At 38.1% G+C, this 24,093-nt stretch overlaps 1 protein-coding gene across 8 annotated transcripts in view; it reads left to right on the top strand.

Moving 5' to 3' along the window:
- LOC141550532 (uncharacterized) overlaps positions 1-23,538 on the top strand; it is a 36,875-nt gene extending 13,337 nt beyond the window's left edge. The window contains exons 1-6 of one of the 8 annotated variants that reach the window (XM_074281303.1): positions 2,214-2,286; positions 4,432-4,605; positions 13,955-14,092; positions 15,226-15,314; positions 16,258-16,384; positions 22,046-23,538. In XM_074281303.1, coding sequence (XP_074137404.1) covers positions 13,975-14,092; positions 15,226-15,314; positions 16,258-16,384; positions 22,046-23,205 — 1,494 coding nt within the window. In that variant the 5' untranslated portion in view covers positions 2,214-2,286; positions 4,432-4,605; positions 13,955-13,974 and the 3' untranslated portion in view covers positions 23,206-23,538. Of the gene's footprint in view, positions 1-2,184; positions 2,287-2,336; positions 2,657-2,700; positions 4,606-13,954; positions 14,378-15,225; positions 15,315-16,159; positions 16,385-22,045 lie in introns of those variants that run through there. The other 7 variants (XM_074281300.1, XM_074281307.1, XM_074281306.1 and 4 more) reach the window with 7 other exon arrangements.
- Positions 23,539-24,093: the final 555 nt, after the last annotated feature.

The following is a 24,093-nucleotide window of genomic DNA, read 5'->3' as shown; positions in this document are numbered from 1 at the left end:
GGAACTGAAGATTAAGTAACTTGCCCAGAGTCACACGGCTGTTATTCTCAGGTCACATTGACTTCCAGACTTCAACTATTACTGACTTCCATCCCTCTATCCACTGCGACACATAGCCACCCCATCCTAGGCTTTACATTAACCACAATCCCTTCATTTTACAGAAGTTGAAACTGAGCTCTGAGAAGAACGTGCTTTTTGAGTGTCACATAACCGATTAGCTACATCCAGATCAGAGCCTGGTATCTAGAATCCTAGGTCAACCTGCCACATAGCCTCCACTAATTCTGACCAACAAGAGAGAGCTATTTGGCTCAGTTAATAGACTACTGTTCCTGAAGTTACAGACCTGAGTTCACATTTTACTGCAGACCTTATTAGCTGTGTGATGGTGGGCAAGTCATTTAAAGCTGTTTCATATATAAAGTGGGGATAATAATAGAAGCTCCCTTACAGGATTATTGTGGAGACTGCATGAGATTAGATGTAAATTTATTTTGTACGCCTTAAAGTATTAGATAAATGCTAGCTGTTGTTATTAGCCACTTGGTGCAAATGAGACGAAAGAGTCATGATGTGGCTGGTGTAGGACCAGATAATGTGCACCCAATGCTGGGGTTCCGTTTTGTGAAGAATACACAATGGCCATTCTCTTTGACAAAAGATAGTTTTTTGTTTGTTTGTTTATTATTGTTGTTGTTTTTGAGAAGAGGTTACAGATCAATTCTGATGGATGTGGCCATTTTCAACAATGAGATGAACCAAATCAGTTCCAATAGAGCAGTAATGAACTGAACCAGCTACACCCAGCAAAAGAACTCTGGGAGATGATTATGAACCACTACATAGAATTCCCAATCCCTCTATTTTTGTCCGCCTGCATTTTGGATTTCCTTCACAGGCTAATTGTACACTATTTCAAAGTCCAATTCTTTTTGTACAGCAAAACAACTGTTTGGTCACGTATACATATATTGTATTTAATTTATACTCTAACATATTGAACATGTATTGGTCAACCTGCCATCTTAGGAGAAGGAGGGGAAAAGTTAGAACAAAAGGTTTGGCAATTGTCAGTGCTGTAAAATTACCCATGCAAATATCTGGTAAATAAAAACTATAATTAAAGAGAGAGAGAGAGAGAGAGAGAGACAGAGACAGAGACAGACAGAGAGAGACAGAGAGACAGAGACAGAGAGACAGAGAGAGAGAGATTACAAGACAAAATGAAGAGATATCATAGACACCAGGAATGGTAGATATGAAATGGAGTGGGAGAGCACATAGAGAAAGGGACTTTAACAATTAATGATTACAAAAGCAAGTTCCCTAGTGGAACGCATAATTAGTCAGGAGAAAGGGAGCCCCCCATGAAGTTGGCAGATTAAATCCTAAAAGGGACTTAGCACCTAAAAGAGTTAATTGTAAGAAGGAGAAAGGCACATAAGGCCTGGTGGGGACTGAGAGAATAGTGGGGGATAAGGAAAGCCACCATGAAGCAGGTGGGGAATCAGAGGAGAAACACCGCATGGCGTGGGGGAGGGGCGAAGGGAAAGAAACCACGAGGCAGGTTTTCTGACCCAAGGAAGGAGACAAAAGCTGATTTATAGGGAAGTTTTTTAATCGAATCCACTCTAGGTTACACGTGCCATTCTTCCCGCACAGGTCCACATTTACCGGGACGAGTGGAAGTTTAGCCGCAGAGACATTTCTGACAGGAGTAGGCCCGCGGCTCTCCGCGGGGTTGGGCTGCTGGGCTCTCTGACCGGCCCTCTGACCTCCAGCGGGTGCCCTCAGCCTCTGGGAGCCTCCTCCCGTCACCCCCCACTCCCTTTTCTCCGCATCGCTCTCGCTCCGTCTTTTTCCCCGGGTTCCCCTCTCACTCTCACCGCTGAGGGACTACCGCGGACTGCACTCCCCCACAAAGACAAGAACCCACCGGGCGAGCCTGCGTTTACCCGGCCCGGCCACTTGTTCTCCAAGTCTCACACTTCTACTCTGTAAAACCAAGGGGTTGTATTAAAATGGCCCCTAAAGTCCCCTCCAACTCTTAGTCTGCGATCTTTCCGGGTTTGCCTCCTTCTTCCCAAACTCTCCCATTCTCAAAGTCCCACTTTAAGCCTTGGGATGCAGAGTAGCACTGAGAGGGGTAGACTTCCGCGCGTCCTAGAGAGGCAGGGTGCGGGGAGGGAGCGGCGCGCGCACGCACGCCTCGCCTGCTCTCGGCCGCCGCGCCTGGGCCTTACTTCCGGCGGCAGGCAGCGCCCTGCTCCTCTTCTGGCTCGGGTGAGTGTGAGGCGGCCGGGAGGGAAGATGGGGGGCGGGGCGGGGCCGGGCCGTCTGGGAGCGGGACCCAAGTATCCCAGCTCCCCGCCCTTCGCGCCCCCCTCTCTCAAGGTTGCCGGTCTGATGGCTTGTTTTCTATTTCACCTTTACTCCTAACTGAATCGGACCCCCGACTGCCAACGCCGCCCATTATACCGAGGGGTAAACCGAGGCTCGGACTAGAACCCAAGACTCCCTACGCTCGGGCCAGTGCACTGACTTCCGGCCCTCAGCCCGCGGGCACTGGCGGGGGGAGGAGAGTTGGGAAAATTGTTCCTGTTCTTTTTCTTTAAAGGAAAATAGTGTTTATATTGTCCTTGATTTGGACCAGGTGCAGTATTAACGTTTAAAAGTAAAGTTAGTTTTCTGTCCCTCCTCCCAATCCTACCAGCCATTGGCAAGACAGTGGAACTTTTAAAAAATTTTTTAGTATTCTTGAAAAAAAAAGTAAAAATTTATTTTTTATTTTTTAACATTTTAGAAGATTTAAGTTCCCAATTTGGAAAAATATTTTCAGTGGAAAATAAAATAATAGGAACCACATGGCTCTCACTCAGTCCAGAGCTCTCACTTTGCCAGTTGTTTTATATTACTGCCCACGCCTGGTAGAGAGGGGGTTGCGAGCTCCGGCACTGTGGATCTTTCGAGTAAATGCTTTCCTGACCCATGGTCTTAGCTTTTCTCTTTTGTAAAATTGATGGCGTTGGAGGAGATAACAAAAGCTAACGTTTATATAATCTATCCTAGTTGCATATTATTTCTCATAACAAGCCCTCTTGGTAAATAGTTACTGCTAATCTCGACTATCCTGGTGAGGAAAGTGATCAAATTCATTATTGCTAAGTCTCTAAAGCACGTTCTAGATCCTGTATCACCTAGCTGTTTCTGCCTTCCAGAATGAGGTGATCTGTAAAGTACTTTCTGATGTTTTTAGTATTTTCCCCTGTATTTCAATGTTATTTTTTAAAGATTCCCTTTATCATTTCCTCTTCCGTGGGGTTTTTAACATTTTTTTTTGAAACTTGGCCTTCTGGGTGATTTTCATTCATATACTGACATTTTTCTTTTTTAAAATGTATGTAATTATTTAAAACATAAATGCAAAATCAGAAGAAATGAAGGAAAAAGACAAAAAGAAAAAAAAATTAGTCATATGCCCAGTACAATAGGAAGGATTCAAAATATGTAACAATAAATTTTTACTTCAAGAAAGCATATATAATAATAGAAGACATTGTATTCATAATTATCCATCTTTTCTTTGCTTCTTTATAGATATTTTTGTCTTCTGCTGTGCACTTTTTAACTTTATTTTTCTTCTTTCCTCCCATCTCTCCAACAGGCTACAGTTAATAATATGCCTGTACCTATATATACACATACATATACACTTATATGTACATTTACAAATATACACACATGTCTCCTGGTAAATTTTATCACAATTTTGTTCAGTTTCTAGATTCTATGATGTTAGAGGTGGGACAAACTTTAGACACCATCCCCTCTAATCTCCCTTCTATAGATAGAGAGACTGAGACTTGCAGAAGTAGAAAATACTTGTCCACACAAGAGAACTGGAACTCTTAAAAAACTAAGTGGAATAAACATTTATTAAATCCTTTATGTATGCAAAGCACATACTGGGGAAGAAAAAAGTTTAGTACTATGCTCCTGGGATCTTTGCCCAGTCTCTCGTTAATATCCATTATTTGTGTATGGGCTGTTTTCCCCTAACCCCCAGTGGATTAAAAACTACTTTGGGATATTTCTTGTCATTTTTGTCATCCATGTAATCTCCACCAACAGTGTCTTGCACCTAGTACATTTAATAATTGCTTAATTGAACTGGGAAACATGACATACATAAATATAATGAATATAATGACATAAGACAGACTAATACATGATAAATGCATTAGAGAGATGATAAACAGCTTGGAAAAAACTACAGATGAATGGTTTGGATCACTTGCCTTATAACTGCTATAGCTTATAGGAGAACCCACTCACCCTGAGGGGAGATGGCCACTGTAGCAATAGCATCCCACGGGCCTCCTAGTGGTAGCCCTCCTCTGGAATCAACTCTCCTCTTCTTTTTGATAGGCCAGAAACCATAACGAATGAAACTCATCACAGACCTCATTCCCCTGTCATCTGCAGCAAGAGAGCAGAAACCTCAGCAACACAAAACCTGTGAACTTCTTCCCTGGAATTTCTCTTTAACCAAGGATTCAGATCTTTTTCCTTTATTCCTTTCAAGCTTTTTTCTTCCTGAAGGTGAGGCAGAGAAAAAACTAGCCAACAGGGAGGACAGGGGAGAAATTTCTCTATATGATTACATCAAACATTTATTGAATATTATGGCTAATTTTCTGTGATGTTCCTTTCCCTCTCTTCTATGTCTTATCTCTCCCCATCTCCTCCTCCCACCCTCACCCCCCAAAAGAAGTCTTAAATGTTTCACTTTGTAGGCCTATCTTTTTGCCTGTCCTTGGAGAACTGACCTTAGGCAAGTTACTGGAGTTCTTTCCTTTTAAGTTTTCCTGTCTATAAAAAGAGGATTGATTTAGAATGTCCATTAAAGTCTCTTTCAGCTCTTAGTGTCTGATTCAAATAAAAATACAGTTCCTCGAGTAATTAAAACTTGAAAGCTGAGCTGTAGAACCCTTGATGTATAAGGGACCTTAGAAATAGACCAAACCTCTTGCTTCATAAATTGACAAACTAGTTTAGAGAAGTCAAAGGACTTGTCCAAAATCACATGGAATTAGTGGCAGACCTGAGAACTTAATTCCAAACTCCCAGTCCTTTGTTCTTTCTTTATCAGAATATGCTTTTGTGGTTTATTTTCCTGTAGCCAATACACCAGTATCACAGAAGGGAGCTCCCCAGAGTTTGTTGTATCATCTAATTTAATTATTTTCCTAAATTTCTATTGTTAAGTTTCTGTGATTCTATTCCTGTCTATAATATATCCTCAGAAACCAGGTTCTCTTAGAGCAGATCACCAGAGTTGACAGAGTTGACTTAATCTGCAAAGTTCAGATTTGACAGTTGGAAAGAAACTTTTGCTTCCATTATCTGAAAGTCATTTAACACAAATTGACTTGGTGGAGAGAGTGGTGGTGGTAAGATGAGAGTGCCCTTCTTGGTATTCTGTATCTATTAATGGTGCTATTTTTCACTCTGGGTCAGAATATCAAAATCATCTTTGATCTCCTCCATTCCCTTGTCCTTCACATCCAGTAAGTCATCAATTTCTGTTATTTTTTAAACACTTTTTTACCTGACTTTCCTTAGTGCCATTGCACAGGTCCTCATACTTAGTAGTTATATTTTCATCACTAAGGTTTTTGCTTCTTGTCTTAATCCATTCTCTAACACTATTACTATACATTTTTTATTGGTTCCCTATTTCTTACTGAGTCAAATTCAGACTACCTTATTTAGCTCTGAAGTTGTCTATTTCCTTTCTTTTACTTATGTACTAGTACTCTCCTAGAGGAATCCTATCTTCGAGCTAAACTGAATTGCTTAGTCTTTGAAATATGCTATTCTCTCCAACTGGAGCACCATCAAATCTTAAAATTCTACTTGTCCTTTAAGTTTAGAGTCTAAGGCACAGCTCAAGAACCTTCTTCCTGCTAGAAGTGATCTTACTCTCTTGAACTCCTCCGTGACTTTGTACTTCTCTTGTGGCCCTTGTCACATACTATCATCTTTTATAGTTCTTTATAATTATATTTACATTTCTTTATTTCTTCTATACTATTATGAATCCTTTGTGGATAGTCATATCCTTATGATATGAAGACTGAATCAGTTTAGAATGTAGACAGATATGACTTGTTATTAACATATTAGGTTCAACCTGCTGGGTCAAATTTGGGTTAGCATGAAGTTCCCCACTTCCAGAAGCAGGTACAGTGCTGCCTTGTTTGTAGCATACCCACGTTCTGGTTTTGTTTGTTGATTGGTAGCTATGCATTGGGATATAAAAAATGGAAAAACTAATTTGGTAAAAGAATATTACTCATAGATCTTGTGGGTGATGTGTAGGTGTTCCATATTTTTTAATAGTCAACAAGTGTAATGATTGGATGGATACCAGACTCTTCAAATGTGCTTTGATTTTGGTTTGGCCTATGAAGTTGCCCCTTTCCTTAGATCAGGGTTTTTTTGTGGGGTGAATCCCTTTAGCAGTTGGGGAAGCCTATAGCTATTTTTCAGAATGATGTTTTAAATATACAAAATAAAATAGATAGGATTCCAAAGGAAACCAATTATATTGAAATATAGTACTCAAAAAAATAAATTCATGGACCCAAACTTAAGAACCTCTTATAGACATGGTGTAATTCTTTTTTTGTTGGTGGTAACTTGATAAAAATAGATCAGAGAATGAATTCTCCTTTTAAAGGACTGCTGCTATTGTGACATTCTCAGCACTGATCTCTTATGGTAGAAGGAAGTTGGGAGTCTGTGCAATACTTTATTAGTTACTAAATTGTCACTATCTCATAGGAGATTGAAGATGTTGACAAAGCCATAGTCAGTGTGGAAAATTTAATAACAGACAAGTACCCAAAATATTCCAAGGGCATTGTGGGTCTTTCCCTATTCTTTTACCTTGTATGAGTTTATTCTCATTTCCTATAATATGCTCCAGAAACGATATCTACTCTTATTACCACCGCCTCTTTTAATATTTGGAAAAAGCTCTTGGTATAGATGATTAAGATCAAGAATGGTACAGACTTAACTGAGTATGCTTCGTGGTATTCCAGGAATAAATTAAGATGGACTTAGTGACTAGACTGCCACTTTGCAGTCCAGTAGGTCTTGATTGTGTTAATTTATGGAAAGATTGCCAGAGTGTTCAAAACCTGAAGGAAGTTATGGACTATGACTTAAATGCCTCTATTTGGTCTAGATGGCTATTTCTCTCCATAACACCCTATGATTTGCATATAAGATTTAATGTAATTTTAAAATTCATTTTGATAAATATTCCAACCCAGGTCAGTTGGTTTAAAAAGTCAGATATTAGAAAAAAGGGGAAACTAGTCCCAATTAGTGATCATATTCTGCACTTGGTTTTTAGGATGCTGAACCTCCGATTTACTTCTAGGATCCTATTCCCAATGAATGTGCTGGTCCTACTGTACCCTGATGGGGAAGGAGAGTCTAGCTCAGAGAGGGTTCTTTGGGGAATGGTATTCTTTGAGGTAGGCCAAACCTCACCCTTGGCAAATGACTCCCAATTTACAGGCATGGAAATATACCCACAAAGTATCATAACTTATCTACTACTGTTCCCAGAAGAGAGCAGATATAGTGGTACCTAAAATGTCATAGGAGGTTACAGAAACCACACAGGAGCTCTAATTCAGCAGTCTTCTCTGAGTTTGAGTGTTGGTGGTAGCATCCCTAGATCTTTATGTTCTGAGGAAGTCAGCCAGTTTAATGGCAGCATAGCCCAGGAAATTTTCTCTGGGAAGTCTCCAGCCCTGGTTGTCCAATTCTTGCTTTTCCCTGCTGTACCCCATGTTAGAGCTCAGCTTCTTAAACTGTAGTTTGAGACCCCACATGAAACTTGTAACTGAATGTGGGAGAAATTATAATTTATTATCAGTAAATGTTTGATTTGATTACCTATACCTATATATCCAGGATCACATAAAAATGTCTTGGGTGACAAGGGTCTGTGTGTGGAAAAAGTTTAAGCCCTGCTCCAGAGCATGTCTCAAATTCCTTAGCATGGCATTTAAAATCCTTCAAAATTTGGTTCTGATTTATTTTCCATATTTATTTCATATAACTCTTGTTTTTATATTGTGTGTGTGTCAGATTAGCCTACTTGTTCCCAGAGGTGGGTATTCCATCTCTTGCCTCTGTGCACATACAAACTGTGCCCCTATGTCTAGAATACTCTCCCTCCTTACATTGATCTTTCAAATCCTTGATTTCCTTCAAGGATAAATTTGGGTGCCCACTTCTAGACTCACATTTCCTGATCTTCCTGGCTCATTTTTTTTTTTTTTTTTGTCTTTATATCCCTAGTATATAATCTGTTCTAGTTAATGTTTTTTCCTCCCTCAAATTATCTTGTACTTAATCCGTTTATATATATATATATATGTTATGCCTTTCAAAAGATAGAATCCTTGAAGTCATGGACTTTTTATTTTGTTTTGTTTTTGGATCTTTGCTACATAACACAATGTCTTATATACTGTGCATGCTTAATAAATGTTTATTAAATTTTGGGGCTTGGGATGGAAATTTGCCTATTATTGTGATGCTATGGAAATAGATGACATTTCAGTGAAACATAGTATAGAGGGAGAAGAAAGGAGAACTGAAAACTGGACCTTAATATTTAGGAAGAAGAAAAGGGTAAGACAGTCAAAATAGCCAGAGAGAAAGCCAGGATGAGACAGTTTCCTGAAACCAAGGTCTCATTTTAAGTCACAGTCATTATTTTCAAGTGGGGAATATCCCCATCTTCTGGACTTCTAGGGAACCACCATAAATGTTTTTGTTTTATTAAGCAGTACCTGATTTAAATATGTCCCACTTATGAGTATGAATACAATCCCAGGAACAAAATCCCTCCATTATCATCTGTTTTTTATTTTGTCATTTTCTAGTGGGCTTAAGTTTAAAAAAAGAAAGAAGGTGGAAGCAGAGAAAAGAATGTTTATTGCTGCCTGCAAAAATCCTTAGGAAATCTCATGTGGGCCCTGTTTACTTCACTAATAAGAGGTTAGGAAAAAAACTGAGACTCCATTGTTTCTACAATATGCTAGGGAGGAATAGAAACCCTGGTCTGAAACCACAGGTGGTAGTACTGGAAAGTCAAGAAAGCAAATCAGCCTCAAGACTACTTTGAAGAACTTCTGAAAAATGCTGTCCATACCCAGAAAAAGAACTGATTGTGACTTAGTACAGGACTGAAGCATACTTTTTTTTTTTTTTTAACTTTATTTTTCTTGAGGGTCTTTTTTTTTTTTTTCAGGGGGAGATCTTTTTTTTCTTTCACAGCATGAATTATGGAAATGTATAACTTCACATATGCTTTCTCAATGAGAGAGGGTGAGTGGGGAAGAAGAGAAATCTAATCTACAACTCAAAAGTTTTTAAAAAGATTTTTAAAAAATCTTTTTTTTTTTGTTTTGTTTTACATGTAACGGGGAAAATAACTTTTCTTTTAAAGAAAGTAGATCAATCTTTGGTACCTTTAAAAGAAAAGAAAGAGTATGTCAGGGAGATAAGTCTATGCTGAGAAATTTTTGAGTGTTTAAACCAAAAGCCAGCCTTCCACAATCTCTTATCTCCCATCTAAACCTGTTCTGTTGGAGCCATTACTAATGTCTGAGATCCCAGTGCTTAAAGGGTAGGAAAAGAACAAGATGAGACAGGAGACATGATTTCTATTCTATTGACAATGATTCGGATCAAGAGTACGTGTAGTCCTGAAATAGGGGACTGAATGCATTTTTAAAAATTGCTAATCCACCTTGCCCTTGATTCTATCTTTTCCAATCTTCTTTTAGACATTGCTCCATCTAATTATTAGATTCTAATACCTTCTTCACCTATATTTTCCTCCATATTTTATTTTTCTACTGGCTCCTTCTAATTCCTTCAAGTTGTTTTCCTTTCTCTCCTTTCACTGTTAAACATTTTAGAAAGACTAAATTTCACTTGCTTCCTTATCATTCACTGACTATTTTACTTCCCTTACAAAAATACTTCCAGAGATTCCTTTCTGATAAAAAACACTAAACCCTCAGCCTTGCATTCAAGTCTTTCAGAAATCTGATTTCAACCTACTTTTCCAGTCTTTTCTCATATTACTCTTTGACATGCTTCTTTGCACTTTGCCGGGCTATTCTTCTTGCCTGGAACAAGAAGCCTCCTCATCCTTCCCTTAAGAAACCTTTTCTGTCTTAAAACCTTCCTTGGTTTTCCAGGGTTCCTCCCTCCCCATAAAATTTCCTCCTTCAAATTACTGTGTATTTTCTTAATTTTGTACATATGGTATTCCTTAATTGTATGCAAGGCTGAAAAGCAAGGGGCTTTTTTTTTTTTTTTCCTTTTCCCTTTTCTGCCCCTACAGTTGGTAGGCATTTAATATCTTCATCTTCAATATCTCTCATCTGCTTCTTCCCTGCTATTTATAGATATGTTCAGGTCTTCTCTATCTCTTAATTTGACCTTTTCACTTCCTCAAAATATTAATGCAATTTTTTCTCTTTTCACAGTCAAACTAGAAAATGACATATAGGTTCATTATTTTTACTTCCTTACTTGCCACTTCTCTTTAAAAATAAATGTTTTATTAATACCTCCTCCCTCACTAGAACAAAGAATAAAATTAATGTGTAGGCCACAGAAGATTTTACACTTGGAGTTTACTACTTTCCCACCAAGAGGAGGTGGCTGTATTTCAACTTTTGTTCCCAAGATTCAAGATTGGTCAGAGCATTTATCTGCATTTTAGAACTACTTCCTTCACAATTCTTGAAATCCAATTTCTGATCCCACTACTGAACTAAAACTGCTTTTTTTCCTGGCTATTAATGATTTCTTAAATAGTTAAATCTGATTCTTTTCTCAATTGTTTTTATTCTTGACCTTCCTGCAGTTTCAATCCTATTACCCATTCCCTCCTGGAGACTCTCCTTTTCCTTGATTTTCTTTCCTAGTTTTTCTCCTAACTTCCTTCTCAATCTTTTTTGCTGTATTGTTGTCTATGTTTTCCTAAAAGTGGATGTCCCCCAAAACTCTGATCTATTTTTTTTCCCCTTTAACTCTTCCAGTGATCTCATCAGTTTGCAAATTACTCCTACTTCTATTTATCTGGCCCTATTCTTTTTCCATGTTCCGGTGCTGTATCACAATCCACATGAATATCTTGCAGACATGTCAAACTGAAGAAAAACTGACTCTCAGAGAGGTCAGATGTCAAGCCCCAAAACAGACAAGTTTTGTATTAGAGTTTGGCCTAGAACCTAGGTCTCTTAAATCACAGGGCCAGTGCTCTTCTTCACTGACTGTTCTCCCAGACTGGGAGGTATCAAATCATTTCTTTGATGACATCAAGACTACAGAATTCCTCATTTGTTTAGTCATTCAGGCTAATTCCTTACCAACAGAATGCTAACTTCTCCCATCTGTTTCTTTCATTCATCCAAATCTAGGAGTGTTTCTGCTGATTGGATCTACTTAAGAGTTTGGAACTGGAAGGAATCTTTGAGATCACCTCATTTTAAATAGGAAAGAGGTTGTCATGAGGCAGAAAGGATTAGATTTGGTTAACCTCAGAAGACAATGGGAGAAATTGCAGAGAGATATTTTAGATCAGATATAAAGAAAAACTTGTTACTGTTCTGTTGTTTCATTTGTGTCTTTGTGATCCCATTTGAGGTTTTCTTGGCAAAAATACTATAATAGTTCAGTATTTCCTTCTCCAGTTCATTTTACAGGAGAGAAAGCTGACATAAATGGGATTCAGTGACTCCCCCGGGTCACATAGTCACTAAGTGTCTGAGGGCAGATTTTAATTCAGGGAAAGCACTCTTCCTGACTCCACCTAGCTTCCCCAAGGAAAAGTTTACTCACAAAGTTGTTCCAGAGTGGAATATACTATCTTTGGAAATGAAAGAAATTAATGTTATACGGTTCTATTAATAACTATTAATTTGTGATTCATCTTTCCTATTTTTGTGAAGACCCCACTCCTGAAAAATTCTGTTCCATCTCTCAAGGGTATAGCTAAATAAGGTATTTATTTCCTGACTCTGAGGCTTCTACCTGAGTTGGGACCCTCACTTTTGTTTATAGGATTAACAAAGTATGGGCTGGGATTCTTACTTTTATTTATAGAATAAATAAAAGAAAGAGAACTTATTTATAGAATAAATGAAAAAAAGGTTACTCTGGATACAAAAGCCAGCCCTTACTAGAGACTTGTCTCCTTGTGCTTAACCCCCCCTTCATTAGAGTTTAGGGTGATCCATCTCATTAAGGAGAAAACTAGCCAGAGAAGTCCAGATGCCATCAGGCAGCTGAGTCACCGATCTAGCTATGTTATCAGTGGGAAATATAGAAGACTATTAGCCCATCTCATTAAATGTCCACCAATCAGGGTCAGTTTCCCCTGTCAGGGGAAGTCCCGGTCAGAAGGAACACAATTGATTTAAGGTGTTTCAGAGTTTCCCTTAGAATCTTTGATTATCAAGAGAAACCATTGACCATCAATTTATTGATTATTGGCTATCTTAATTAATAAATTGAGAGACCTTACCTATTGGTATTTTATTTATTTATTTAAGACAGGGCTGAATGACTACAAATTGATGCTATCTCACTTTAGCTGGACCCTTCCCACTGTATAGGAGCCCTGTTGTTCTTAATCTAGTTATTTCTTAGCATATTTCATTGAGAGACTGTGTCAGATATCTCCTTGTCTTCCATCTTTTGACTGCCTGCCACTCAGATCTCTTCTGAAACTGTTCCTCAGCTCTCTACCTTTCTAGGAATTTACCTATAGTCCTCATTTTATCACAGGAGAGATGGCATTCCTTGCCAAGGGTTGTTTCTGTACCCATATTCTTTATTCCATTCCCTTCAGTCTTCTCCAGGCCCTTTATAAATTTTCTTTTCTTTCCTTTCTTCTATCTTTCCCTCTCTACTGGCTCCCCTTAGCAGTGTATGAAAGATCTTTACTGGCTTTTATGGACTTGCACAATCCTGTTGGGTACTACAGGGGCACTTTGCTAGTAGTTGCTGCTGTATGGATGTACTTTCCCCAGGGAAGAAGTTGTTCATTGGATCCATAAGAGCCAGACCTGCACCCAACTTTGCTGATATGGACTTTTGTGATAGCCTCCTACCTAATTTTCTTTCCTCTAATCTTTTCCCATTCCTACCAAATAAAATATATATCCCTTAGCCCAACCTTCCGAAGTTTGACTATAAACTCCCTCTATAGTCTTTCTTCATTATATATTTATTTATTCTTTTATTTATTCCAGCCAAACATTCTCCAAACTTGTTTCATGTGTGCTCAGTTCTTTGCCTTTGCTCATATTATTTTTTGTGCTTAAAATACCTCTTTCTTCTTCTTTCTTCCTGCCCAACCCTCCACGTTCAACCTACCTGTCAAAAATCTAAGTTCTTTTAAGGCTCTGCTGAAATGTTAAATGCTTCTTCTATAAAGTCTTCCATGTCTTTCTAAGCCGTCTGTAAATGATTTTTCTCTTTTTTTGAATCCTCAGAATTCTGTACGTGACTTAAGCATTTCTAATTTCTATTAGTTTGCATTGTACACTTCTTTTTTCCCCTAGTAGATTAAAATTCCATGATCATAGAGACTCTTATTTATTCATCTTTGAATCTCTCCTAATATCCAGTACAATTCTTTGAATCTTACAAATATTTATTAAAATCAACTGAATTTGATTCCCTGATATTTTTGTTCTTTAATGTGTTAAATTGTAAATATACTTAAGTGTATTAACAAATCATTCATAGCAAATATTTTCGCTATTTTAGCTCCAAACATTTTATGTTTTAAAAAAATGTTGCTTATTTTCCCATCCTGATTTTTCCATAGACGCATGCTAAAATGAAGAAATGGCAGCTCTTCAAGCAACAGAGTCCCCTCCTGGCTCAGCTTCTCTCAGCTGTTCATCATTTGAGACACAACATGTTAACAAAATGGTGTTCCACGATTTCCATGAATCACAATCCAGTACTTCATTTATTCATTTGTTTGTTCAGCAAGTTTTTATTGAATTTCTGACATATAGGCTTGTTAAATGTAACTCTGGTGGGCACTGAAGGTGATTTAAAGAATTGTAAGAGTTTCTGTCTTCCAGGGATTTATTGTCTAGCTGGGCATATTTCAAAGGCCTGACTTTGGTGACTGACTAATTAGATAAAATGGATGAAGTTGAGGGAATAAAGACCATGCTGAGGTTTTTAAACCTATGTTGTTGGAATAAATGGCGATACACAGATTGAATTAGGAGAGATGGTAAGGAAAGATCTTTTTTTTGAGTTGAGTTTGGAGTGGTAATAGACAAATAGCTATGTTCTACAGATATTCTGAAATATTTTTGGGGAGCTTTATTAAAAGTTTGTGATTGGTTTGCAGTACAGATTTCACTTTTATCAGCATAGACTTACTAGTTGAAGATGGGACACGATCACTAAAGAAAGTGGTATGTAGAGAAAAAGAGGAGGCTAAGAATTGGGCGGCAGAGGATGCCTACCTGTAGAGTTGGTGGTGGGGTAGCAAGAGAATATTGAGGTGATGTAATCAGAATGCTGGCCCTGGAAGTCAGGAAGACTCTTCTTCCTGAGTTCAAATATGACCTCAGACAGTTATTAGCTGTGTGGATTGAGTAAGGCAATTACTCTTGTTGGCCTTAGTTTTCTCATTTATAAAATGAGCTGGAGAAGGGAAATGACAAACTCCCCAGTATTTCTGCCAAGAAAACCTCAAATGGGATTAGAGTCAGAGCCAATAGTAAAATGACTGAACAGCAACAGCACAAGAGAGAAAAGTGATTCATCATCTACAATTCTGAGCTTTTGTTCTCAGACTCCAATTTATTATGGCTTCTTTGGTAATCTGTTCCCCTAATTAAAAAACCCTAGTTTTTATTTATACTTGGGGAAGAGATGGACTGCAGGTCGAATCTATTCATTTATTATTTAAAAGCCTAGGATGATATATCTATTGTAGACTTTTAATTGAGTATTGGGTGATTATTTTATAATATATAATGGAGGGGAGAGAAAGATAGTCACTTAATAGAGATTCCTTATTGGCATTATTGGAGGTATATTCTTATTCATGGATTCTTTCTCACCCTTTAGCTCCATATGCTCCCAAGGTTCCCACACTTCTCAAGGAAAATTCAGGAGGCCAGGTGATGGCAGCAGCACCCTTGACAACCAGGTCTCAGGTAACTACCCTGTTTCCTTAGTGTGACCTTCACTCTGTTCCTCAGCATTTCTTTCCAGCAATGTCCTCACCAGGGATCTAAGTTCCAGCTCCCTCCATAAGGGGCCAGACCCATTCTTTGGGTGATAGTTACAGGCTAGTATTTTTTCCATTTATTTAGGATCCTGATTTACTAATTAAACTGCATGTTAGGAAGTCACTTTTCCTCTCTGATTCTCAATTTCCTTCTCTATAAAATGGTGAGGTTGGAAGCAATATATTTAGGGGAAAGAATAGTAAATCTGAAGTTAGAAGACCCAGGGTTGAATCTTGCCATTTAAAGCCTGTGTGATATAACCTCTCTGGATATCATTTTCTTCATCTGTAAAATGAATTTAGATTAGATGATTTCTGAAGTCATTTCTTGCTATGAGCCTGTGGCTGGATGATTTCTAAGGAATCCCTTCCTGCTCTTTCTTTTTCTTTTCTTTCTTTCTGCTGAGGCAATTGGGGTTAAGTGACTTGCCCAGGATCACCCGGCTAGGAAGTGTTAAGTGACTTTGGTTACATTTGAACTCAGGTCTTCCTGACTTGAAGGCTGGTACACTATCCACTATACCAAGTAGCTGCCCCTTCTTTTTCTTTTTCTTTCTTTTTTTTTTTTTAAACAGCATCTGTGATTTCTTTGATATTTGTAACACCTGGTGAAAAAGTTCTCCCAATGCAGATTAGCCACTTAGGGTCTTAGAACCCAACTTTCCTAATTTTTATTTCCTTTAATTCCTTTGTACCCTTTTATTTTGGTATCCATCCTTGTAATTATCCAGTATATACTCCATACAACCTCAAAACCCTTGATTCCCGCAGATGCCCTTCCCTATCTTTCTGTTGCTGCCAACTTTGCCCATCATCCTGGGGCAGCCTGGTGGAATTATCCCCAGGGTAGCAGGACCCTGTTGTTTTAGGAGTCGGTGATGTTTGAGGATATGGCCATATATCTCACACCAGAGGAGTGGGGGCAACCCGACCCCACTGAGAGAGCCCTCTACAGGGATATGATGCTGGAGAGCTGCAGAAATGACATCTTGTTGGGTAAGGATTCTCCCCAGTTCCACTTCCCAGTTATTAACCCTATTTCTCTTTACCCCATTTGTTCATGAATATGAGAAATTCACTATTCCATCAGATCAGGTGTCCATTAAATGGATATTCATTCTCTGGAAGTTCAGTGGCACCAATGCTTCCTTTTGGGGTAAATATGATAATTAATGAAGTAAACATCTCAAACATGTTTCCTTCAGTGAATGAGTGAATGAAAAGGTAATAAAAAAAACTTATTAAGTGATATAGGTACAAATACAAAAATGAGACTGCACCTGCCATTTGTTTGGGAGAGACAGTACATTTCTATTCCCTGGGAGAGGTTGGTAAAGCAGAGGAGCTTGAAAGGTCCAAGGGGAGCAAAGATTCTGGGCTCCTTCCTGAAATAGTTGAAAGGGAAACGTCAATGTCTGAAAAGGAGAGGTGACATTGGCAGAAGGGTTGGGAGAGAAGGGCACTAGACAGTACTTGTTAGGTTCTTACTAAGTGCTAATGAGTGCTGCCCTCTTTTATCCTCCCAGAGAATGGGCATGGGATAACGCAGTGGCTTCTGGGAAAAATTACTTCAACCAATGAACTTGCTCCTCCTAAGCATGCAAGCTCCTCCTCAGGAGTTCACAAGTAAAACTCCCCTAAAGGCCGGAACTAGAGAATTGTTAAGTATCTACTTAGCACTTAGTAAGAACCTAATATCTCATTATCTCATTAGCACTTAGTAAGAACCTAACAAGTACTTGCTTTAGAACCTCTGATATCATATTGGGTCTGTGAAATCAGTTAGAAGGAAGTAAGAGCCCTTTAGTATTTAATTTTACTTGTTTTAGGCAGCTTAGATTTGTTTGTCCTTGTACTAAATTGTTTTTTCCTCTTAGAATCATATATTAAGTTCTAGTTCTCATTCCTCAAGAAATTTCCCCCCCCCACCCTGAGGCTGGGGTTAAGTGACTTGCCCAGGGTCACACAGCTAGGAAGTGCTAAGTGTCTGAGACCAGATTTGAACTCGAGTCCTCCTGAATTCAGGACTGGTGCTCTATTCACTACGCCACCTAGCTGCCCCCCTCAAGAAAAATTTAACTAGTTTGAGAAACTACAGAGAAGGCAACTAGATGAATATTATGTAATGCCATTTAGTTTGTACAGCACCCTTGTAGTTTTTCAGTGATTCATAAATTTGGTATTTCAAGAACTGCTGGCTTAAAGAATGGGAATCCTGAGGGAGTCACTTGTTTGCTCTCAGGGTCCTGTCCAGGCTGTTATATTGCTTCAAATGATTCTCCACTGCCTGTACCTCCATGGCTTTTCTCATAAGAAAAAGTTCTCAGGTTTGGGAGCAGGAACTGCTCTCAATTAAAACTGTATTTCAGATAGAGATATGATCATAGAGCATCCCAACTCTTTGCCCACATTGAATTTATAGGTGGTGGAGCTGTTGAGTTAATGTCGGACCCTTACTATTCTGTTTTTAGCAATTTCAACTTTACCATGACCTATATTTAAGGGTGTTGTTGATCTACAGAAAGTTGTGAAATATTAAATTTATATGTCTATCATCAATTACTTTGAGATCTCTCATACAGATTACAAATGTTTCAGCTATTCAGTAAAACTCACATAAACTAATGTACCAGGTAGAGGTATAAGACATACCCAAACTCAGCTGTCCTTCTTCCATGCTGGCATGGTGCTTACACTCAAGAGAAGTTTGATCTCTTATGAGCTCCATACTTTTCTTCTGATGAGGATTGCTGAGTAGAGCCCTCTTTCTGCTAGCACGATCTATCTGTGAACCTGGGCAAAATGTGGTTGTCTTAAGACTTTTGATGGCCATAACTATAACTTAGCATGCTTGGGCCAAGGAGTCCAGTGGAAAAGCCAATAATCTTTTTGCACTCTCTGCATCCGTCTGTGGCAGAATTCTATGATTTTGTAACACCTTCATCTTCCAAGGACACATCTTAATCAAAAGTTCTCATGTCTGGTGTTGGGCCTACCCTGAAGAGTCAGACTGTCTGCCTGCTAGGGAAAGAGATTTTCTTACCTCCCTTTTCACGTTACCACTAATTGGGATCCCTTATTTATATCATATTTCTGGTTTTCTCAATTCGTTACCCTTCAGAAAAAGTTTCCCCTTTCTACAGGACTTAGTTCCTAACATGATGAGCAGATAAAAGAGTCAAACTGACCCCTGAACAACAGTCTTTATGGTCCTATACTTCTTATCACTCGATTAAGGTACCTCATTTTCTGCTGTGGAATTTTATTATAATAACTCAGCTCATTCTTCCATTCAGTAAAACATAGATTTTTGTGTAACCCTAACTTTAGCTCTTATATGTTTTCCTTGCATTCCCTTGTGTGCTTTAGTTCTTATAGTCAGTGACTATTTAGGGGAATTGGAGATCCCCCAAACTAACTTTTATTTTACTCTATGAATACCCAGAGTAATGTAAATATAAGGTCTACTGGCATTATGCCCCAGAGAAACCTTGAGCTTAGGGAACTATGCCTAGCTGCCCTTTTGTAACCTCCACAATATCAGACCTTCCTGAAAACAGGAGGCAGGGGAAACCTAGATGCTCTTCTCTCATTCAGTTGGCAAATCTAATGGCTTACTGAGATTATCCTCACTCCATATTCCCTTGTCTTTCTCTGGTCCTTGCTTTTGAGAGACTCCCCTCATCTCTGAAATATTTCCCTGAATTCTTGTTTATCACTGCTGTTTATATTTGTTTAGGAAGAGCATATAGTCCAAGATGTCCTCAGTTTACCAAAGCAATGGGTCTGCTACCTGTATCTAGTAGACTAGCAGGGATTTGGCTTGAGAACAGGTTGTGGGAACCAGGACACAATGTGCACGCCTTAGTAGGGGTCTACCATCAATGCTTTTCTATGAAGTTTTCAACCTTAACGTCTGGGGAAACATTTGAGGAGAGGAATATTGTTCAAGTCCATAGCCTCCACAGTGTGACCAAGTAAGGGGGTAGCCAAAAGCTGTTGTTCCAACAAAGGTGATTAAGAAGGAATAGTCAGATAAATAGGCAAAGAACTAGGAGAGATCAGTAATATGGATACAAAGAAAGGGAGGGTATCTGAGAAAAAAAGGCAGGAGTAGTATTAAAACCTTAGACAAATTTGGGTTGATTAGGACAAAATAGGCCATTTGATTTAGCATTAAAAAAATTGTTGGTAAAATTCTAAGATTGGGTGTCTTCCATCTCCTTCTCTTGACATTCAGATGTTCTCCGTGCTTCCACAGACTTAGTCTCTCTTTTTAAGATTAAATTTTATTTTATTTTCTAAAATGTTTTTCCCAATTATATATAAAGACAATTTTTAATACTCATTTAAAAAAATAATAGTTCCAAATTTTCTCCCTCCCCTTCCATCCTCTGAGGCAATAAACAATTTGATATGGGTTATATATGTGCAATCATGCAAAACATATTTCCATATTAGGTTATGAAAGAAGACACAGACCTAAAAAAATACAAACCCAACAACAAACAAAATGAAAAATAATAATACACTTCAATCTGCATTCAGACTCTATCTGTTGTTTCTTTGCTTGTGGTTAGCATTTTTCATCATGAGTCCTTTGGAATTGTCTTGGATTAGTATGTTGCTGAGAATAGCTAAATCATTCACAATTGATTATCATACAGTATTGCAGTAACTATGTACAATGTTCTCCTGATTTTGTTCACTTCACTTTGTATTAGTTCATGTAAATATTTTCAAGTTTTTCTGAAATCATCCTGCTCATCATTTTTTATAGTACAATAGGATTCCATCACAGTCATATATCACAACTTATTTAGCCATTCCCCCTATTGATGAGCATCCCCTCAATTTCCAATTCTTTGCCCCCACAAAAAGAGCTGTTATAAATATTTTTGTACAAATAGATTCCTTTCCCTTTTTTTTTTTTTGTTTTTTTCTGAGGCTGGGGTTAAGTGACTTGCCCAGGGTCACACAGCTAGGAAGTGTTAAGTGTCTGAGACTAGATTTGAACTCTGGTCCTCCTGAATTCAAGGCTGGTGCTCTATCCACTGCGCCACCTAGCTGCCCCCAATTCCTTTCCCTTTTAAAAAAAATCTCTTTGAGATACAGATCTAGCAGTAATATTTCTATATTAAAAGGTATGCACAATTTTATAACCCTTTGGGTATAGTTCTAGATTTCTCTGCAGAATAATTGGATCAGTTCACAGTTCCATCAGCAATGCATTCGTGTCCCAATTTTTCCACATCCCCTCCAAACATTTAACATTTTCCTTTTCTGTCATATTACCCACTTGATAGCTATGAAGTGGTACTTAAAAGTTATTTTAATTTGCATTTCTGTAATCAATAATTATCGAGAGCATTTTTCTTATGATTATAGATAGCTGTGATTTCTTCATCTGAAAACTTCCTATTCTTATCTTTTGATATTAGTAATCAGTACAGTAATTTTTGGCTATCAGACTTTATTTTTTAAATAGCTTATATTCTGCCATGCTTGACTTTTATTCTCTTTCCATATTCTGTGTAGTTGGGAGGACATTTTAAAAAAATTTTAATTATAGTTTTTATTTACCATATGTATGGATGGGTAATTTTACAGCTTTGACAATTGCCAAACCTTTTGTTCCAATTTTTCCCCTCCTTCCTTTCCCCCCCCCAAGATAGCAGGTTGACCAATACATGTTAAATATGTTAAAGTATAAATTAAGTACAATATATATATACTTGTCCAAACAGTTGTTTTGCTGTACAAAAAGAATAGACTTTAAGATAGTGTACATTAACCTGTGAAGGAAATAAAAAATGCAGGTGGACAAAAATAGAGGGATTGGGAATTCTATGTAGCAGTTCATAGTCATCTGGGAGGACATCTTTAAGAGTTATCAAAGCCACATACATATCTAGTGAGCATAGTTTTATTTGGTTAATCTTGCTCTGTGATTTCAGATAAACTCATCTCATAAGAAAGGACTACACTTCTTCCACAATTCTACTAATGTTCAATATTCAGATGAAGTGCTATCTACTCAGAAAAGTTAATCCTTTTCTATTAATTTTCTAATTAATTGGTTTCCCTTATAAAAGTGTTATCTGGTCATCAATAAGCATTTATTGAGACTTTCAAGCACCGTGAGTACAAAGAGCAGCAAAAAAGAAAGACAAGAGATCCTGCCTCCAAGGCGCTTCTATTCTTGTGCAATATTATCAATTATCAAAGGAAGCTGGGGAAGAGGGGAAAGGTATCCAGGGGGCATGATAAAGAAAATATTCTGGGGAGTCCAGAACTGGGATCTGAAAGGATTGAAGGAATTTTTGTGGCTAGCCTATTTCCTTAAAATAGAGATTTTAGAAAGAAACTGACCAGTCAGAGGACATGACTACATGGGGCAAAGAGATGTTTCAGGGTAAGAAAACTTTTGGAATCAAATAGTGAAAGCATTTACCTGGGTGAAAATATTTATCTGTATAAGTGTGTTCTTGTAATAAAATGCAAGCTTCTTAAGGGCACTGACTTTTGTTATTGTTTAACTATCCTATCACTAGGACCATTTTATACCTTGAAGTTGCTTGGTAAATTTTTGTTGAATTGAATTGATTTTTTTTCTTTTTTCAAAATATGGGTAACATTTGTTTTCTCTCATTTCAGATGATGGATCTGAGACTGAAAACATGGAGTCTCTTTCAAATTTGGAAGCTTCTGAAGATGTTGAATCAGAAGAGAAGTTATCATCTGCGTTCCCAATAGCTCTTCCCCAAGGACCTGATTTTGAAGAAGCTCTTAACAGTGAATTCTATACATATGATAAGTGTAGGACTGCCTTTCAGTGGGGTTCACACCTTATTCAACATGAACGAATTCAAAGGGAAGAAAAACCTTATGAATGTAATGATTGTGGAAAAGCTTTCATGAGGAGCTCAGATCTTATTCGTCATCAGAGAACACATAGTGAAGAAAAACCATATGAATGCAGTGAATGTGGCAAAGCCTTTAGACAGAGCTCAGGTCTTAGTCAACATCAGAGAATTCATAGTGAAGAGAAACCATATGAGTGCAACATTTGTGGGAAAGCCTTCAGGCAGAGTTCAGGCCTTAGTCAGCATCAGAGAATTCATGGTGGGATAAAACCCTATGAATGTACTGAATGTGGAAAAGCCTTTAGGTGCAACTCAGACCTTTCTAAACACCAAGAAATTCATAGTGGATTAAAACCCTGTGAATGTAAAGAATGTGGGAAAGCCTTTAGGAGTACTTCTGATCTCATTAAGCATCAGAGAATTCATAGTGGAGAAAAACCTTATGAATGTAATGAATGTGGGAAAGCCTTCATGAGGAACTCCAGCCTTATAAAGCATCAGGGAATCCATACTGGAGTGAAACCCTATGAATGCAGTGAATGTGGGAAAGCCTTCAGTCAGACTGCAGTCCTTATTCAACATCAGAGAATTCATAGTGGGGAGAAACCATATGAATGCAATGAATGTGGGAGAGCCTTCACCAGGAAATCAGACCTTATTGTGCATCAGAGAATTCATACTGGAGAGAAACCCTATAAATGTAATGTGTGTGGAAAAGCCTTCAGTCGAACTTCAGTCCTCATTGAACATCAAAGAATTCATACAGGAGAGAAACCATTTGAGTGTAATGAATGTAGAAAAGCTTTCAAGAGGAGATCAGACCTTATTCAACATCAGAGAATTCATAGGGGAGAAAAGTATTATGCATGTGATCAGTGTGGAAAAACCTTTACTCAGAGCTCAGGTCTTATTCATCATCAGAGAATTCATAATGGAGAGAATGTTTATTAATGTAATGAATATGAGAAAGATTTTAGCTGGAGCTCATTATTGAGCATCAGATAAAAACCCTATGAATGTGAGCAAACTTTTAGCAAAGTTGTGATTTTTATTCTATCCTGATATATCACAATGGAATTAGCTGTCAGAGATTTATGAATTTCTGGAAGTAGGAATCATGTCTTTGTAACTCATTTTATACAATAGCATCAAGTCTAGTGCTACTTGCAGACTGACTCTTTAAATAAAGATCTTTTATATTAGTGATTGATCTAAGTGACAAATTAAGAGTGTCTTCTGGCAAATTGCTTTAATTCCACAGGGAATAAAATTTTTTTGAATGGATTCAATGGAAATATTTGCTCTTTAGTTGTTAGACTACCTTTTCCTACTTTCTACAGGACTGAACAGGTATGTTAAGAGTAGTGGTGCCTTTCCTTTATCCCAAGTTTGAACAAGTTGTCCAAAGTCCTTGGCTTAGATTTCTTATTTGTTAAATGAGGTTGAGGTAGCTAGATGGTGAAGTGAATAGGGGGCTGTGCCTGGTCTTAGAAACTTAGTAGCTCTGTGACCTTGTGTAAGGTTCTGATCGTCTCTCAGTTGTAATTCTTCTCTGGGAGGAGGTTTCTTTTCTCTGTGAATCTTTTTCTCTGTCCTCTTCACTTGCGAATCCACAGGAAGTCTTCTCCTTGATCCAATCCAGAACTGACTTTCCAGACTCTGACTTCTTCTTTTATCCTCCCAGAGAATGGGCGTGGAATAACTCAGGGGCTTGTAGGAGAAATACTTCAACCAATAAACTTGCTCCTCTTAAACATATAAGCTCCTCCCCAGAAGTTCAAAGGGGTAAAACTCCCCTTAAAGGCTGGAACTAGAGAATTGTTAAGTACCGACTTAGCA

This window comes from Sminthopsis crassicaudata, chromosome 1 (assembly GCF_048593235.1).
Source record: "Sminthopsis crassicaudata isolate SCR6 chromosome 1, ASM4859323v1, whole genome shotgun sequence".
NCBI classification, from domain to species: domain Eukaryota; kingdom Metazoa; phylum Chordata; class Mammalia; order Dasyuromorphia; family Dasyuridae; genus Sminthopsis; species Sminthopsis crassicaudata.
Note: the sequence above shows the minus strand (reverse complement) of the source record. Positions and strands in the feature narration are given on the sequence as shown.